This window comes from Salvelinus alpinus, chromosome 5 (assembly GCF_045679555.1).
Source record: "Salvelinus alpinus chromosome 5, SLU_Salpinus.1, whole genome shotgun sequence".
Classification (NCBI taxonomy): Eukaryota; Metazoa; Chordata; class Actinopteri; order Salmoniformes; family Salmonidae; genus Salvelinus; species Salvelinus alpinus.
Genome location: NC_092090.1, coordinates 28,799,845 through 28,818,973, shown reverse-complemented (window position 1 = coordinate 28,818,973; position 19,129 = coordinate 28,799,845). Strand labels below are relative to the sequence as shown.

General features: G+C 40.9%; 2 protein-coding genes across 2 annotated transcripts in view; both read left to right on the top strand.

The window, feature by feature from the left end:
• Positions 1 to 19,129, top strand: part of LOC139575850 (carbohydrate sulfotransferase 8-like) — a 208,558-nt gene that overhangs the window by 15,291 nt on the left and 174,138 nt on the right. The window lies entirely within an intron of this gene.
• LOC139575280 (uncharacterized) lies at positions 1,321 to 18,866 on the top strand. Its single transcript, XM_071400238.1, has 4 exons — positions 1,321 to 1,554; positions 1,642 to 2,238; positions 2,362 to 3,327; positions 18,789 to 18,866. Exons 1-4 carry the CDS (start codon positions 1,321 to 1,323, stop codon positions 18,864 to 18,866), a joined length of 1,875 nt encoding a protein of 624 aa, XP_071256339.1.

Genomic DNA, 19,129 nt, shown 5'->3' with positions numbered 1-19,129 from the left:
TGCTACATTTACTATCAATATAGCATAAAAAAATAGTTTTCCAGATTGTATTTTGATTATTATTATTATCACGATGCGTATATTGGGTCGCGACTGAGACAAACACTTGGTTCAATTTGGATCCCGAGGCAAAACCAGTTGAGAACCACTGCTTTACAGTAGCCGTTAAAGCTTGTCTCTGAGTGTCTGGTTATGATAGTTAAACTAATTATGCTCAGGACCTATTATTCCCAAAGAATAGGTGCCTTGTATTCATATTTTAAGGATTGTCATTAAGATTAAGCATTAGTGTTCAACAGCAAGCTTTAGGTTGATGCCTTTCAGAGTTGCTGCAGTCTGAAAAAGCCCACACAATTCCATTTGCACCGTGATCCCTTTTTTGAGCCGTTATTAAACATTCATTACATTATTGTGTAATCAGTGTAAAACAGTTGCTAATCTGACTTGACTAACATGGGTTAGCCTAGTGCTTGAAAATGGCCACCACATACTGTACTTAAGCAGTTGTGACTGTATGTGTAGGGATTGTTGGGTGATCTGAACAACTGACACAGTAGCTATGCTAGAACAGTTCCATTGTGCCATTGTCTGTCTATCTGGCCCACTGACACTTTATTGTGAGTTAGAGGCCATAATCAAGCATCTTTAAATACATCTGCCTCTGACAATTTAACTCAATGCCATTCTACATTACACATTTATTTTTTACCTATATATTTGAAACTATTCCAACGGTAGCACAGTGTCTCACGGACAATGTGTAAGTTCAGAAATCTTTAGAATTTCTTTATCAATGATAACAGGTCCACGAGTACATACAGTAAAGCTCATGACCAAGGGAAGACTATGAATGACTATGTTAAGGCTGTAAATCAATATATTCAGTTGAGATGCTAAATCTATCTTTATTTTCCTTGTTCCCTTGAACGGGTATGTTTATTGATGGACCTGTTGAAAGACATACTGTATACTCATATAAACTGGGGTTCAGCATTTTTTTGTTTGTTAATGTGTTGTCCACTATACTCAACTCTGAGTCACAGCTTAGCTCATCATTTGTTAATGAAGCATTGACCTCACCATCACACAGTAGCAATTCCAGCATTACCATACATGGTCATATACATTGGGTAGATACAGCATTCAAAGGATGTAGCTATAGTAGTTGTTGCTGGTGCGATCTGTAAAACATGCAGGAACAGACCTCAATGTTGCAACAAATAATTCATCGCAACATTGAGTGAGACCTGGAAGCTTCACTTGTATCAGAGAATATATATATTTAATAGTGACTCTTAGCCAGCCCCTTTCTTTTCTAAAATGCTGGTAAATGAAAGATTTGGTAGTCTGCACTCGGTTCCGCTGCTCTACGAGGTTACTTGCTCTCAGCTACCTACGCTGCTCTACGAGGTTACTTTCTCTCAGCTACCTACGCTGCTCTACGAGGTTACTTTCTCTCAGCTACCTACGCTGCTCTACGAGGTTACTTTCTCTCAGCTACCTACGCTGCTCTACGAGGTTACTTTCTCTCAGCTACCTACGCTGCTCTACGAGGTTACTTGCTCTCAGCTACCTACGCTGCTCTACGAGGTTACTTTCTCTCAGCTACCTACGCTGCTCTAAGAGGTTACTTTCTCTCAGCTACCTGCGCTGCTCTACGAGGTTACTTGCTCTCAGCTACCTACGCTACTCTACGAGGTTACTTTCTCTCAGCTACCTACGCTGCTCTACGAGGTTATTTTCTCTCAGCTACCTACGCTGCTCTACGAGGTTACTTTCTCTCAGCTACCTACGCTGCTCTACGAGGTTACTTGCTCTCAGCTACCTATGCTGCTCTACGAGGTTACTTGCTCTCAGCTACCTACGCTGCTCTACGAGGTTACTTTCTCTCAGCTACCTACGCTGCTCTACGAGGTTACTTTCTCTCAGCTACCTACGCTGCTCTACGAGGTTACTTTCTCTCAGCTACCTACGCTGCTCTACGAGGTTACTTTCTCTCAGCTACCTACGCTGCTCTACGAGGTTACTTTCTCTCAGCTACCTACGCTGCTCTACGAGGTTACTTTCTCTCAGCTACCTACGCTGCTCTACGAGGTTACTTTCTCTCAGCTACCTACGCTGCTCTACGAGGTTACTTTCTCTCAGCTACCTACGCTGCTCTACGAGGTTACTTTCTCTCAGCTACCTACGCTGCTCTACGAGGTTACTTGCTCTCAGCTACCTACGCTGCTCTACGAGGTTACTTTCTCTCAGCTACCTACGCTGCTCTAAGAGGTTACTTTCTCTCAGCTACCTGCGCTGCTCTACGAGGTTACTTGCTCTCAGCTACCTACGCTACTCTACGAGGTTACTTTCTCTCAGCTACCTACGCTGCTCTACGAGGTTATTTTCTCTCAGCTACCTACGCTGCTCTACGAGGTTACTTGCTCTCAGCTACCTACGCTGCTCTACGAGGTTACTTGCTCTCAGCTACCTACGCTGCTCTACGAGGTTACTTTCTCTCAGCTACCTACGCTGCTCTACGAGGTTACTTTCTCTCAGCTACCTACGCTGCTCTACGAGGTTACTTTCTCTCAGCTACCTACGCTGCTCTACGAGGTTACTTTCTCTCAGCTACCTACGCTGCTCTACGAGGTTACTTTCTCTCAGCTACCTACGCTGCTCTATGAGGTTACTTTCTCTCAGCTACCTACGCTGCTCTACGAGGTTACTTTCTCTCAGCTACCTACGCTGCTCTACGAGGTTACTTTCTCTCAGCTACCTACGCTGCTCTACGAGGTTACTTGCTCTCAGCTACCTACGCTGCTCTACGAGGTTACTTGCTCTCAGCTACCTACGCTGCTCTACGAGGTTACTTGCTCTCAGCTACCTACGCTGCTCTACGAGGTTACTTGCTCTCAGCTACCTACGCTGCTCTACGAGGTTACTTTCTCTCAGCTACCTACGCTGCTCTACGAGGTTACTTTCTCTCAGCTACCTACGCTGCTCTACGAGGTTACTTTCTCTCAGCTACCTACGCCGCTCTACGAGGTTACTTTCTCTCAGCTACCTACGCTGCTCTACGAGGTTACTTTCTCTCAGCTACCTACGCTGCTCTACGAGGTTACTTTCTCTCAGCTACCTACGCTGCTCTACGAGGTTACTTGCTCTCAGCTACCTACGCTGCTCTACGAGGTTACTTTCTCTCAGCTACCTACGCCGCTCTACGAGGTTACTTTCTCTCAGCTACCTACGCTGCTCTACGAGGTTACTTTCTCTCAGCTACCTACAGCCGGTCAATTTCGTATACTAAAGGACAGCTTTCAAATGGAGCCTGTTTTGTTCAGAGTGAGTAGTCACCATTAGTGGCAGGCCTGGAAAGCATGAGCGATGGATAGAATAATGGGGGCTTTATTAGTAGAAGTGTTTCTGAAGACAAAGAGGGACTACAACAGGTTAAGATACAAAGACTTGACATCTGCAATTAGGATCAGGCTTCCAGAAGAGCAGATTGCCTATTACTATGTAGTAAATCTTCATCTTCAGTATTAACACAGATTATACAATGTCTACTTTACATTAGTGACTGACGACAATGTGATGATCCAAGGGCCACTTTACAGTACAGTACATTACAGTACAGTCCATAACAGTACAGTACATTACAGTACAGTCCATAACAGTACAGTACAGTCCATAACAGTACAGTACATTACAGTACAGTCCATAACAGTACAGTACATTACAGTACAGTCCATAACAGTACAGTACATTACAGTACAGTCCAAAACACTGACAAATGAATGAAGAGCAGTCAAACATGTTTTGTAACCAAGCTGAATGCACTCTCTTATAGTATGTCCCACATTGTTCTACAATGTTCTACTTAACATAAATATGGTGCAGTATCGTTATTCATTTGTGCTGCTGGTACTGATACCAGATCCACTGATTGTCACCTGTTGCTGCCTTTGTTCTCCAGAACTGGGGATAGGAAGGAAGTAAGTTATTTTTAAATACATGTTTTATCAGACAATATTAATCCTGTGTTGAATATGTCCCACAGAAACTCTACACACAACCAAGAGGAAATTGCTGCCTGAAAAATGCTCCTCCCCGTGCATTTTCATTCATTCCATTCAAATAGACTCTTGTCTATGAAAGTTAACTTGTAATACAGAAAGCCTCTGCTGTGGTAGGTTTGTCCTATACCTGGAGCTGGTTAGATCACAGTACTGGACCAATTACCACCTTCTAAAAGGGGTTTGGGGCTTTTGTGAAAGCTATTGCTCTGTCTAGTCTTGAAAAGTGTTGAAGACCATCACAGGAAAGTAATTGGTTGTGCTCTGCAACTTCTAGCATCACCTACAGTTTCCCTTTTATTCCACTTGTCCTTTGTAGTATGAATATTGCTCAGCCAGTGGCATTTACCTAGACTGTGATGTATGGTCATTTAAGTCCAGCATCTCTGCTCATGACCGGGCACTGTGCCATTGCAGCACATGTTCTATTTGGAGTATGAATATTATAGCTATTTATACAATAGATGTACCTGCATCTACTGTATATATTGTCAATATAAATAGTAGAGAATACATTTTGAATGAGTCCCCCAGCTTCCAAAGAAATCTAAATAACTGAAATTCCAATGGAATCTTGCTTAAAAAGTGAAAGTTAATTGTCAACAATGAACATGCGAAAACCTTATTGGCTAAAACCTACTTCCAACCCATTGTCCCACCTGACCTTCAACACCATTCTCAATAGTTCATAGTTCACGCCGGTGCTGTCAGCATATTGACCTTGACACTGTGTTTCAGCAATGGCCTATCAACGTCTCAGTTAAACAGGAAAGGAGTGTATAAATCTCAATAATGTATATCTAATCCCACAACATAAAATATGTGCCTAGTACAGATACATAATCATGTTGAGGCAGATATATCTGCTGTTTTTTCCCAATAAGAATATTAATGTCATTAATCAACCATAAAGTAATCCCAGCTGGCCATGAGAGCTTAATGTCAACCAAGTTACTAATTCACAGCCCGTTACCTAAACTGTGTACTAATAATCATCTTTAAAACATTGTTGATGTTTCTTCCGTTTAGTGAATACACCTCAGGGGATTGAATTTGGTGTGGCGCCTGGGTCCTCTAGGTAATTTACGAGAAACGTTGACCTTGTCTAATTTCTAAGCTTGTTGCTGTAAACAGTCTGTGACGTTAAATAATGGATGGTCAAGTGTTTACTGTGGCTCTCGTTGATATTATCTAGGGAATATTTCATTTTTGTAGAGCAGCAATTAAAAAAAAAGATTTTGCAGATGTTACATTATATTTGATGATCAAGCTGCTGAATCAATTTTTTTTCAGATCCTTTTGGTACATTATCTGTGTACATATTCAGTCTTTTGCTCATTTGGATCGAATCAGATTGGAACATCTAACACGTGGAACTAGAGAGCAAATTGTTTGTGCTGTATGACAGTACTATTTCTTCTCTGCTACAGAATGGCTTTGCTAATAATCATAATCCTCACAGGAGTCTGGACCAAATTCAATTATATTTCCATTTTATCTCTCCTTTGACATGTGCTAATAATGACACCTTTGTTAGAGAGATAATGTAAGGGGGACAGAGTGTACCGTACAGTAGCTTCCACTGTAAAATAGCTGTGATAGGGAAGGATGGTTAACAATGCTGTCAAAGCAATGCAAAAGATGAAAACGACTCCGTCTTCCCACCGAAGCTCAACATCGGACCACCTTTCATCTGACCCCACAGTGGACAGTTTGAAGTATAAATCAAAGGCAACTGGGAGCAAAGGGCAGGGACAATGTGGGCAGTGGGTGGGTGAGGGTGGGCTTGGACTGATGCACCGCATGAGGCTTCACTCTCACTAATTTCAGCAATTACCAACCTGCTCTCTGTTTTAATCAGCTGGTCCTGGCACCATCAAAGCAAACAGCTCAGTGCTGGCTGGGACCTGCTTGGTAATGCTGAACACCATTTAGCTGAGGGGAAGTCAGGCTCATTTCAGACAAACGGAGAACAACCCACCCATCACTCATTAGTCAGCATCTCAGCGTTGCTTTTTAACTTTAAACGAGCATTATATGTATGATAAACACAGAAGTAAGTGTTTAATTAGCGTATCTAAACACTGCATTCTTAATGCTACTGGAAGTATTTTCAGACACCAAGAAATGGGATATCAAGTATATTTTATACCTGATGTATTCAGAAATGTAAAGATGGATAGTGGTAAAAAAATAACCTGGCTGTGTTTTTCAGTGACATCTCACCAAAGCATGGAACAGAACAAGGCTTGCAGTGGGCTGGAACTTCAGGATTGTCGCACCAGTTATTTTTGTTGAGCACCTTCACTTATTTGGATTCGCATGACGCCTCAGAGATTTCTGTTGCTGCGTCACGCTAACTGAAATTGTGAATTGTGTTTTTACAAGAATGACAGATGTTCTGCAGACCTCTTCACATGTCGGCAATTCCACAAATAAATGAGTATCTTTCTTTAAAAGGTGTGGAAACTACCAATGTTGTATTCAGTCACTTTGTCATGATTGGCATATCTACTGTATAGCTTGTTTCTAATTTCCACGTAAAGCACCTGGAGCAGAGGAGAAGTCTCCTTTCTATGTTCTCATCTACATTCTCCTTGTTGTGTTGTCATATACTCCACACCATCCAGAGAGCCTAATACACATGTTATTAACACTATACCAGGATATTCACATATTGTAGGTTTCTCATTCCATGCCTGAAATGTAATTAGAAAGTGTTACAGTCTGAAGAAAAAAACAATCCCAACAGGTATCATACTCCCCTGAGGTTGCACATGGCAACATCCTGTTGTAATGACATCAGCACCAAGAGAGTAAATTCACATGAATAACAACTAGTGTATGTCAAACCATTTCAATATGATTTGACAAAGGCATATTGTCTGTTGCATGGTGTTATAGTACTAACATGATTATTGTGACTGGTTTCAATCAGAGATGTGACATCAGTTTGGTTTATCCTATGATTTAATGAAAACCAAAGGCACGACAACTGGGTTTCTTACAGCTTTATTTGACCATTGGTTTCATTGCATAATGCTTTATTCTGTTATCATTGTCTGAGGCTGGGGACATTCTCCTGCTGTTATGCATTTGAGTGAAATTTCGTCATTTTTGGTATGGAGTGCTCTCTCTATATATATATTTCTCGCTCTCTCTTTTCTCTTGCCTTTTCTCTTCTCTTCTCTCTTTCTTATCTCTCTCTATCTTTCTTTCTTTCTGTCTCTCTCTCTTTTAAAGACAAGCACCAACCCAATCTGGCAAACCAGTCTGAGAAACTGCTTCTTTAATAGATGCTATTCAAATTCGGTCCTAAAGGAGCAACAGTGTTTTCCTACTCTGCTCAGAGCAATGGGAGTCTAAATAGATTTGTGGTAAGATTGGCTGCATTCCAGTGATTTCTAATTTTGAGGTCCCCCTTTCTGGGTGCCATCACTGAATTTAAGTCCTTGACACTCATTCTACACCTGCATTGCTTGCTGTTTGGGGTTTTAGGCTGGGTTTCTGTACAGCACTTTGTGACATCAGCTGATGTAAGAAGGGCTTTATAAATACATTTGATTGATTGATTGATTGATTACATTACCACAGGTCATGTATACAGTATCAGACTATTGAGCTGCTGTGCCAGACCTGCACAATATCGCTGGCTCCTTTACGCTGCCAGTAATTTAGATGAATGTAGTGCCAAACTGGCGCAATCTATCTGGCACATTTAGGCTGCCATAAATACATATGAGTTTATATGATTCACGTGATTCAACAGAATGCCATGGTTGGTTGTCATAGTTTTGTATTTCCATTTCTATGAGGTTCGGTTTCGAGGCTCCACATTCCAAGTGTTTTACTGTAACATGGTCTCAATATTTTTGATGTGTACCTCATTTCATGTTTCCTCTCTCTCCATTTAATATCCACAGCTGCATTGGTATCTGTGGGATAGATCTAAATATATGTGGCATGGGTTTCTTCATTATTTGCTGAGTAAGCCTCCTAAGACTCTCTAGGGTAAATATCAAATAACACAATACCTTCTAATGTTCATCCAAGATTGTCATATTGTGATGTTTGTCCTTTTCAAAGGATCATTCTCTCAGCTGGCAGATTTTACCACTGGCCTTTTGAGTCTGTATAGAAATTATATAAATTGGAAGAAGCATAGGCTGTATTTTTGCATCATAATGGAAAAAGGAAAGAATAGAACATCTAATTATAGCAGCCATATAATTGGCAATTGGCAATTGTGTTTAGATTTAGGAGGAGAATTTTAGTTATCGGGCATTGTTTTTCCAGGATTCAGATTGCTTTTAAAAGCATTTTTCCTCAAATATATTTTTCAATCCCTCACGGCGCAATGCTTAATGGAAATCCCTCATTCCCAAGTGTTTAATTCCTCTCGTAGTTGAGACCTGTCACCTGGCTATGGAAATCTCTCTCTTTCTCTCTCTTTCTCTCTGTCTGTCTCTATCTCTCTCCCTCTCATTCTTTCAAATGACACCAGTTGCTCCGTGAAAACTCAATTCACAGCATAACACACCCGTTGGACATGCTTCATCATAACGCCAATGCATGGTAGAATGGAGTAAAAAGAGTTTCACTTACCCCTGTAAGGAGGGAATTCCAAAGTTTGGTTTGAGAACCAAGCGGCCCAATTATGCTAAGTACAAAGAACTGTTTAGTATATCAAGGGCAACATCAAATCCGGTTCCCATCACCATCAACATGCTCTATTTTATCTGCCAGTCCTCGGGGGGAGAACTTAGAGGAAAGATTCAGGCTGTGAAATGGAATAGAAGTAGGAGCAATTAGTTTTAAATCAGCTCTTCCTTCCCTGATATCATTACAGGGAGAGAATGTGCCAATAAACAGGCTGTTGGATAACATCAAGGTCCAAGTCTAGACTATTCCCCTTGCTGATCAGGATGGATCGGTTCATCTCTGTCATTTTATCTTGGACAGTGGTGAAAAAAGTCCCTTCACAGAAAATGAAGTAAAAATGAAAGACACTCAGAAAATTACTACTTGTCTAAAAGTATTTGGTTTTAAAAATACTTAAGTATCAAATGTAAAAGTATAAATCATTTAAAATTCATTATATTAAGCAAACCAGGCGGCACCATTTTCTTATTTTATGGATAGCCAGGGCCATGCTCCAACACTCAGACATACTTTACAAACGAAGCATGTGTTTAGCGAGTCCGTCAGATCAGAGGCAGTAGGGATGACCAGGGATTTTCTCTTGATAAGTGCATGAATTGGACCATTTCCTGTCCTGCTAAGCATTCAAAATGTAACGAGTACTTTTGGGTGTCAGGGAAAATGTATGGATTAAGAAGTAAAGTATTTTCTTCAGGAATGTAGTCAAGTAAAAGTAAAAGTAGTCCAAAATATAAATAGTAAAGTTAAGTACTGTACAGATACCCCAAAAAACTACTTTAGTAGTACTTTCAAGTATTTTTACTTAAGTACTTTACCCTACTGGTCTTGGACTTATTGTTGTCCCTTTGGTTGGTTGTCAGAAAGGGTAGCTGATGTAGTTTGTCTGTAACGCATCATCAGAATTTAGTCGGCAAAACAAAATGTTATTTCAAATGTAAAATTATTCATGAAACTGTGTTCGTCAATTTGCCAGTCAGTTGAGGTATGCCGTGCCCGGTCTAAAACGTGCACATATTTTGTGGGAATTATTCAAGGTGTTGCATATTGTTGGTGAAGACTTGATTTGACTCAATGCAATACACAATGGATTCATAAAGACAATGCATGTGTCTGTGAGAAGACGGACAGAGCCAATTGTCCACTGAAAGGGTAACATCATAGGATAAACGTAAACCCTTTTCACCAGTATTTTTACAGTATTATTAAGGTTAGGCCTGCTGTATGTATGTGTGCGTATCAACATTTGTGTCCTGGTTCTCAGTAGAGTTCACTGTGATGTTTTCTGATGAAGTCCTGAAAGAACATTACTGTGTCTGTCTGAGTTCCTTTGTATCTGGGTCACACAGGTCTCACCAAATCTTCAGTAGTCTGTCCCTGCCGTCTCACCTGGCTTTCATGTGAATTGAAGTCAAATGGATGCATAGGAGCTTCTGTAGGATGGTAATTAACTTCTCAGGGGCAGAAGAGACAGCAGAGCTTTCTGTCAAAACGTTCATACCGCCACCATGTGGTAAACCTATGGTTAAAGTCCTGGTTGGAAGGATCTTATCTCAGATGCCATGTTGTAGTACAGATGTAGGATCTTAATTGGATCACACTTTTGTTGCTGATAATTTTCCTGTACCGCAGGAAATGCAGATGAGCTTTGTGATTTACATAAATTCACTGAAAACCCCACTAACACACTGTTATATTAACAGTATTGCACTTTTCATGTAGCATACTTTTAGCCAGGCAATAGCCTAACATTCACTCAAGCAAGATAATGGACTAAACATTAAAATCCTGTTGCTGTAGGATTATTATGCCGTGACAATATAATTCAAATTAACATCCTATATCTGTAGGTGACACTGTATTCCACTGACCTTTTCATTCACACACAATGAGTTAGATACATAAACTTGAGTCTGTAAATCATGGCATGATTAAACCAATCATTAGTTTAGTAATAAAGGCCATTGTTTAATTCCCCAATGTAGCACTAATGATTATGGAAATAATGACAGTAACAAAGGTGCATAATGAGTAATTGTTTGTGGTGTTTGGAGTATACACAGTGTCATCAATACCTGTTAGGTAGATTTTCTGAGAAAACCCGTCACAATCCCGAGAGTGCCATACTGTACTTGTAAAGGAGTCACTTTGTAGGGAAAAACAAACCCTGGTCTCAAAAGGCTGTAATCAGTGGAACAAATTTAGACTCAGATAGGGTCTCATTGTCAGACAAACAGGTTAAGGACACCCAATCCACCACAGTTATCCTGAGGGTTGCAGGTTCCTACTGTTGTCTCAGTGCTCTATAATACACCTTAGTGTCTGTTTGCCTAAACAGTCTGCGTAGGAGATTGCTCCAGAAAACCATGAATGAAAATGGCATCACGTCTCTGTTGCATAAGGTTCAGGCGAATCTGTGTGTTGCGTTGTTATTGATGTCAGCAACTTGACATTTCCAAACATCTGCATTCCCCCTGGATTCTGTCTGGTTAAACACCATACCGTGCTAGCCCTATTTTGGCTTCCGAGTGCCGCAGCGGTCTAAGGCACTGCAATAAAGGTAAATATATATATAAAACTCAGTGCTAGAGGTGTCACTACAGACCCTGGTTCGATTCTAGGTTGTATCACAACTGGCCGTGATTGGGAGTCCCATAGGGCGGTGCACAATTGGCCCAGCATCGTCCAGGTTAGGGTTTGGCCGGGGTAGGCCGTCATTGTAAATAAGAATTTGTTCTTAACTGACTTACCTAGTTAAATAAAGGTTAAATAAAAATGTACAAAAATGAACTATATATGTCCAGTTCCCGGTTCTCTTCCACATTGCGTTTCTGTCTGTTCCAGACCTCTAAATCAACGATTGAGCTAATACTAAATATCACAGAGGTAATCTGGCTTGTCTGTGTTTTACAGATTGAATTAAGTCAAATACAGATCTTGTGTCGTACCTGTATGTCCAGTTTTTCATAGACTGACAACTCCAACTACTGGCAAAGCTAGTCTGGTGTTCTAGCCATTGAAATTAGTTAAATATAGAGCTTGTGTGGTGTAGCGCTATACTTCTCATACTGACAGCTCTCACTGCTAACAAAGCAGAGCTGAGCAGAGCACAGGCATTTTGCTTAACAGAGAAAGTACATCACCCTTTTTACATAACTTTCATTACAATTGAATGATATGTTTTTGTGATTCAGAATATTGCAGTTGAACTTGAAACATAAGTTTTTCTATACACTGTCTGCCAAGTTTGATACTCATAATTTTCAGACTGCTGACTACGTGTGAGTGATGCGAGAGACAAGAGAGAGACATCTACTGTATTTTAGCCCACGAGTCAGACTCAGCCTGGGAGACATCTAGTTTAGCCCATCAGTCAGACTCAGCCTGGGAGACATCTATTTTAGCCCACCAGTCAGACTCAGCCTGGGAGACATCTATTTTAGCCCACCAGTCAGACTCAGCCTGGGAGACATCTATTTTAGCCCACCAGTCAGACTCAGTTCGGGGAGACATCTATTTTAGCCCACCAGTCAGACTCAGTTCAGAGAAACATCTATTTTAGCCCACCAGTCAGACTCAGTTTGAAGAAACATCTATTTTAGCCCACCAGTCAGACTCAGTTCGAAGAAACATCTATTTTAGCCCACCAGTCAGACTCAGTTCGAAGAAACATCTATTTTAGCCCACCAGTCAGACTCAGTTCAGCCATTGTTTGTTTGTTTTTCCTCTCTGTTGGAGAGAGACTTTGTTGAGTTGACAGAGGTATTGATTTTGCAGCATGTCTCCCATCTGTCATGCTAATCCACATTAATGCTGGACACCCAAGCAAAATATTGTCTGTCTAAATCTGATGAAAGGTCGCCTCTGCTTTATTTAAGACTGTAAATCAAACTGTTTAAGGGGAGGACCATGGAATCCAGAGCTTTACAAATATCTCCCATCGCAGTGGCTGCTGCCACCACACTGTTCATGTGTATGTTGATTTTACTTTCATGATGTGTAACTTTTCGGAAGTCTGAATAAGAGGTGCGTGTTTATTGGAACAATATCACTTATGGGGTGATACAGTACTACCAGCTAATTCCCATGGTTGTTAATGGGTCCTTGGTAACATTAAGTATTAGACATATACAATATCTTCTTGTTGAATATTCTAGAGCACTTGTAAGTTACACTCTATGCACTCAGCTGTTGGAGAAGACTTGACGAGATATGTCTCCCGGTGGGCATTGGCGCTTGCGTGACTAGTTGTGTGCACTCAGAATTATATTGACTCACCCTGTCAACATACACCTTTCAAATTGTGCAGAGTGTCCAGCAAGAAGCCACACATCGAACTAATAACATGTCTGCCTCTCTGCACCCGATCTTTCTCTGCCAATTGGAGGCTGGAAAATAAAAGCATTCTAGTGTTTTACTTTCAAAGTGTTGCTTTTGACTTGTTGACTACTATTCTAGCTCTGTACCAAGCAAGCTGAAATATAAAAGTACAGATAAATAACCTGACTTGAGATGTAGCACTGAAACTGGAATGGACTAGTCTTTTCCTGTGTCCTTCTCCAACTGTCCAACTGTATCAACACAACATGTAATTCTCCTCTTCATATTTCATATAATTCCATCAAAATGTGCTAAATCCACCCACATGGATTTTAACTTGTGGAGGCATCTTTTTGCCCGCATGGTTGGCAAACTATTTATTTGTTCTTAAGCAGAGAGACTTTTAGAAAGACCCTAGTTGGCAAACTAGCCTTTCATGAAAGCTTTTGAGTAAAGGACAGACTGTAACTTACACCATGGGCTAGCTAGAACACTGTGTTTGTTAAAAGGTTGACACGGAAAGGCCGTGATGTGTGAGGCTAGCGGGTAGTCATGCTGGTCCGAATCCTTAAATGCGCTTAATGCACTTCAAAACCAAACCAATCCACACGGGACTGCCCACAATTTTACCTGATGAAATGGTGCTGACCACAACAAACAGAATATACAGAAAGAATATATAGACGATAAACAGAATATACAGAGAATATATAGAAAAATATATGATGCTCTGATGCTCACAGACTTGGTCAGTTGACACTACCCGCATGTCTAGGAGAGGCCTTTTTACACGTCTTGTCATGCTAGTCACTGAATGCAAAACAAACGCCATTCCCCACTGGGCACAGATGTCAATTCAACGTCGATTCCACGTTGGTTCAACGTCATTTCATTGAGATGTCGTGGAAGCAACGTTGATTCAAACAGCTTTTGCACAGTGTGCCCTCATTTTGGATGGAAAGACAGATCTGTACTGTGTTTAGTTACTTTGGGTATAGTGGAGCTATGATGTAATGTGTCTCCAGTATATATAGTGCTATGAGAAGTATTTGCCCCCTTTCTGATTTTCTCAATTTTTGCATATTTTTGATACTGAATGTTATCTTGGTAAATATTTTCTTCTTCTTGAACTGCGCTGTTGGTTAAGGGCTTGTAAGTAAGCATTTCACGGTAAAGTCTACACCTGTTGTATTCGGCACATGTGGCAAATCAAGTTTGATTTGATTTGATCAGATCTTCAACCAAAACCTGTTAGATAAAGGGAACCTGAGTGAATAAATAACCCCCAAAAATGTATACTTATTTGATTTAATTAACAAAGTTATTCAACACCCAATACCCCTGTGTGATAAAGCAATTGCCCCCTTACGCTCAATAACTGGTTGTCCACCTTCAGCTGTGATGATTGCAACCAAATGCTTCCTGTAGTTGTTGATCAGTCTCTCACATCGCAGTGGAGGAATTTTGGCCCATTCTGTATATTACGCTCATATTACCCTCATGTAATTCATCCAAACCGACAAACCGGCAAAATTTGATGCAACATCAAACAAAGTGCTAGTATCTCTCAGGACTTCTTGTTTTTGGCCTTGCTTATTAATGAGGTTTAGATATAGCCCCTTCACAGCTAATGAAGGACACATATTTAGTGTAATATATGCTCAGCTTCCAAGGTCTTAGTCAGACTTTAGTGCAATAGGAGTTTCTACGATCTATTATGATGTGGCTTCACATTACAGCATTATGTATGACTTAAATGTAAATGTAAAATGTATACACTTTAATATGGGTTGCTGATTGAATACAACTGTGAAGGAAAAGCAGTGTTCAATTGAATTAAACTGTAATTTGCATTATTGTGTTCGACGCTGCAATTATTTGATTGAATGTGAAGAGCGTAATTCAGTAAAGGACAGTACAAAAGAGCACAGCTTAGGGGACTCCTCTGCATTAGGTTTCAGGTAGGTGATAGAGTTATACCTCTCTTTTTCTCTTTCTTTCTCTCTCTCTCTCTTTCTTCTCTCTCTCTCTCTCTCTCTCTGTCTCTCTCTCTCTCTCTCTCTCTCTCTCTCTCTCTCTCTCTCTCTCTCTCTCTCTCTCTCTCTCTCTCTCTCTCTCTCTCTCTCTCTCTCTCTCTCTCTCTCTCTATCTCTCTCTCTCTCTTACTTTCTCTCTCTCTATGAACCTAACCTTTTGTATTTGAATTAGTATACTGAGTGAACAGAAAGTCCAGGGACAATACGGACAATATCGCTAAAGCAGCTTCTGTTATGTTGTTAATGAGTTATTCTGTGTTATGTCAGACCTAATTTGTTAGAGTGGAAAGAAACAATCCTTAGACCCACATCTCAAATCTGAGTAATAGAACAGTGGTAGGCCTATCCATCTCATGCATTCTAAAAGCACAGACAGTGAATGAATGGATTTGATCCTATTGATACCTTCATAAAGACTTTGCCAGAGCCTAATACTTAAACAACATTTTAGACACTTCCATGTTGCCCTTGGATCTCCATTCAACTTCCTGGTTTAGGTTTAACTAACTTCATATTTCAAGGATTTAAAATGGTTCCTGCCTTGTCTGTCTGTAAAGCATTAAGCATTGATTAAAGGGGAGGGACGGGAGGTCAGTACAGACTCATCTCTATTGATCAGTATGTGTGTTTACCCATGCAGGCAAACAGACTTTGTGGGAGTATACATTGGGCCCAGGAAGGCAAGGAACAACGGTTTCAGGGACAGTTGACGTTTGAATGTCAAATTAAGTCATTGTCAATTTGTTGTCGTATGGTATGATGCAATTTAATACTAGTCTCTTTAACTCATCATCTACAGTGTAGATTCTACACACAAACAGTTATCATGATTGAGATACAACTGTTTGCTAAAGAACAGATGGCTATTATAGTTTTAAGGACCAACGCTGCACCATTACTTGGTAACCACCTCCCTCAGTGACACCACGCTCAACACATCGACAGGTACGTTATGTACTATCGTGAAACAAAAAAAGGAGATGGTGAGCATTAAGATTTGCACCACCAGTAAAGACATTCTCCTATCTCTATGGCTACATTATGCAACACATATCACAACATGAAATATCTCTTACCCTCGTACAAACAAACCAGACACCCAGCTCTGCTTTCCTTCTTTCATTTTATTCTTCTCACAAATGGAAATCCATACAGTAGCTCTTGGGGTTCAAATGACAAAATGATATGCCTACCTTTTATACCTCAGTTATATGAAAATGAGATGTTTATGTACCGTAGCTGAGAATGAGTCATAAGAAGTTCTCAACACACAAAGAGACCGCATTTGAAAGCCCACAGAGAGTGAATCAAGCATCTAGTTCTGTGCTGTGTGCTGTGTTTATGCTATTACCTGGGAGGTTTGGAAGACTTCCTGTGTAGGTAATAGGATGCATCCCAATGGTATCCCATTCCCTTTATAGTTCACTACTTTTAGATTTTTTTCTGGATCAAAATGGGGCTTAGGTGGTAGGGGTGTGGTGGGGGCGTGGCCATGGGGGTGGTCAATGGTGCGGTCACCGACCCAACATTTTTGAGGCCCTCTTGTTGGTCTCAGTGACAAAAGCTAATTTCCTGCAATTCTACACATCTTGCCATGGCTGATGCTATCTGAGTGACTCAACATTATAACAAAATCAATGGGGGCCCCATGTCATGACAAAACTACTCCTGAATGAATAATTTGTAGATTTTTTGATTCTCCCTGACTGTCTAGTTAACACTGAAAACATTTAATTATCCCGATTTTCAGTTAAAATAATAATAATAATATTATTATTATTTGGACATAAGCGGCCTGAAAAAACACTAGGGCGACCCGCCCAAAGCTTTTCTATGCAGAACAAAAACGTGCTTTTGACCAGGGACCACAGGGCTAGGGTTAGAAGTAGTGCACTTTATAGGGGATAGAATGCCATGTGGGACACACCCATACTGTACTGAGAAACTGTTTCCTCAACAAACTTCCCTCCATTTCCTCTTCGCTATTCTTCACTGCATCCCCATAATAATTCTATGAATGTCTTTCATTGGAGACTTTCACAATACCAGCTGCAACTCCTTTGCCCTCTCTAGCCTCATGCTGTGGTACTCTTTAATGAGCTCCCAGTAGCTGGTCTGCTGGGTTTCAGGCTGCTATAGCTGGAATATTACTCAAATGTGCTCATTAAATATAATTGTGCATTTTGCACAATATCGATACTGTATGTAAACCCAGATTAAGATTTTTTTTGACCATTGTCTTAATGAGACATTGTGTGTGTGTGTCATTTTTGCATGTTGCATGTAGCACAATGTAGATGTTCTGCAGGTAGAGGTCAGGAAGTCAAATGGGCAAGTCATTATTATGAAGCCGACTATGAAGCTCTCTGGTCCGAACTTGTAATTCTATGTAACAGCATTGACAATAGTGCAGTGATTGGACACAATAACACCATGGATTTTCATTTATTGAATTAAGGATGTTAATGTCCAGACTCACATTAAGCATCTCCAATCCAAAATTAAATCTAGAATTCACTTCCTATTTTGCAACAAAGCCTCCTTCACTCATGCTGCCAAACATACCCTCGTAAAACTGACTATCCTACCGATCCTTGACTTCGGCGATGTAATTTACAAAATAGCCTCCATCACTCTACTCAGCAAACTGGATGTAGTCTATCACAGTGCCATCCGTTTTGTCACCAAAGCCCCATATACTACCCACCACTGCGACTTGTATGCTCTCGTTGGCTGGCCCTCACTACATATTCGTCGCCAAACCCACTGGCTCCAGGTTATCTATAAGTCTATGCTAGGTAAAGCCCTGCCTTATCTCAGCTCACTGGTCACCATAGCAACACCCACCCATAGTACGCGCTCCAGCAGGTATATTTCACTGGTCACCCCCAAAGCCAACACTTCCTTTGGCCGCCTTTCCTTCCAGTTCTCTGCTGCCAATGACTGGAACGAATTGCAAAAATCACTGAAGCTGGAGTCTTATATCTCCCTCACTAACTTTAAGCATCAGCTGTCAGAGCAGCGTACCGATCACTGTACCTGTACAGCCAATCTGTAAATAGCACACCCAACTACCTCATCCCCATATTGTTACTTATCCTCTTGCTCTTTTGCACCCCAGCATCTCTACTTACACATCATCATCTGCACATCTATCACATCTATGCTAAATTGTAATTATTTTGCCTCTATGGCCTATTTATTGCCTTACTTCCCTACTCTTCTACAGATTTTTCTATTGTGTTATTGACTGTATGTTTGTTTATCCCATGTGTAACTCTGTGTTGTTGTTTTTGTCGCACTGCTTTGCTTTATCTTGGCCAGGTGGCAGTTGTAAATGAGAACTTCTTCTCAACTGGCCTACCTGGTTAAATAAAGGTGAAATAAAATAAAAATACATTTAAAAAAGCATTCATTAAGTCCAAAGCTTCATATAGCAGTGTAGCTAGGACATTGGCACTCTCAGCCATGCTGTGTAATATATTCTGTCTTTTTACACCTGAACATGGGAACACTACTGCAGGGGCTGTCTGTATATTAATAGTCTACCTGTGACTTCATCTGTAGCATTTGCTGTTATGCACCATAGAGAGAATAGCTACTCTAAAGGTGTTTGGGTGTTATGTGTGAGGGTGTTTGAGCATGTCTGTTTGCGTCTGAGCCGTCATCAGCCCTTTGTCTGAGTGTGTCTGGGTGTACGTGTCCCCTGCAGAGCCAGCCACTGGCAGCCAGGTCACCGTCACAGGGAGCAGGGGAATGTGTGAGGTGGCTGGGGGCCGCTGCCGGCTGAGGTGTGGGGCTGACTGTATGCTAGATGGGGGAAGTGTGGGATGTTACGTATGTCAGCGACATGAACAGAAAGAGAGCGAGACATTGCCACTATCATACTGTAGCCAATTGGATAACCGGAACAAAGGAGTGCAGAAACAGACCTATACTTCAGCTGTGCTTGATTGAACTTGCCGAGCACAATGGAAACAACATAATAGTCCCAAAAGTGCAAATCTTTCGCACCTGGTAGCCTCAGTCAGTTGCTCAGATTATTTGAAAGAA

Excerpts from the sequence above, each read along its gene's own strand:
- LOC139575280 (XM_071400238.1), top strand. The coding sequence starts at position 1,321 with ATGCTGGTAAATGAAAGATTTGGTAGTCTGCACTCGGTTCCGCTGCTC. Across the intron at positions 1,555-1,641 it reads TACCTACGCTGCTCTACGAG|CTACCTGCGCTGCTCTACGA; the intron begins GTTACTTGCTCT and ends ACTTTCTCTCAG. Across the intron at positions 2,239-2,361 it reads TACCTACGCTGCTCTACGAG|CTACCTACGCTGCTCTACGA; the intron begins GTTACTTTCTCT and ends ACTTTCTCTCAG.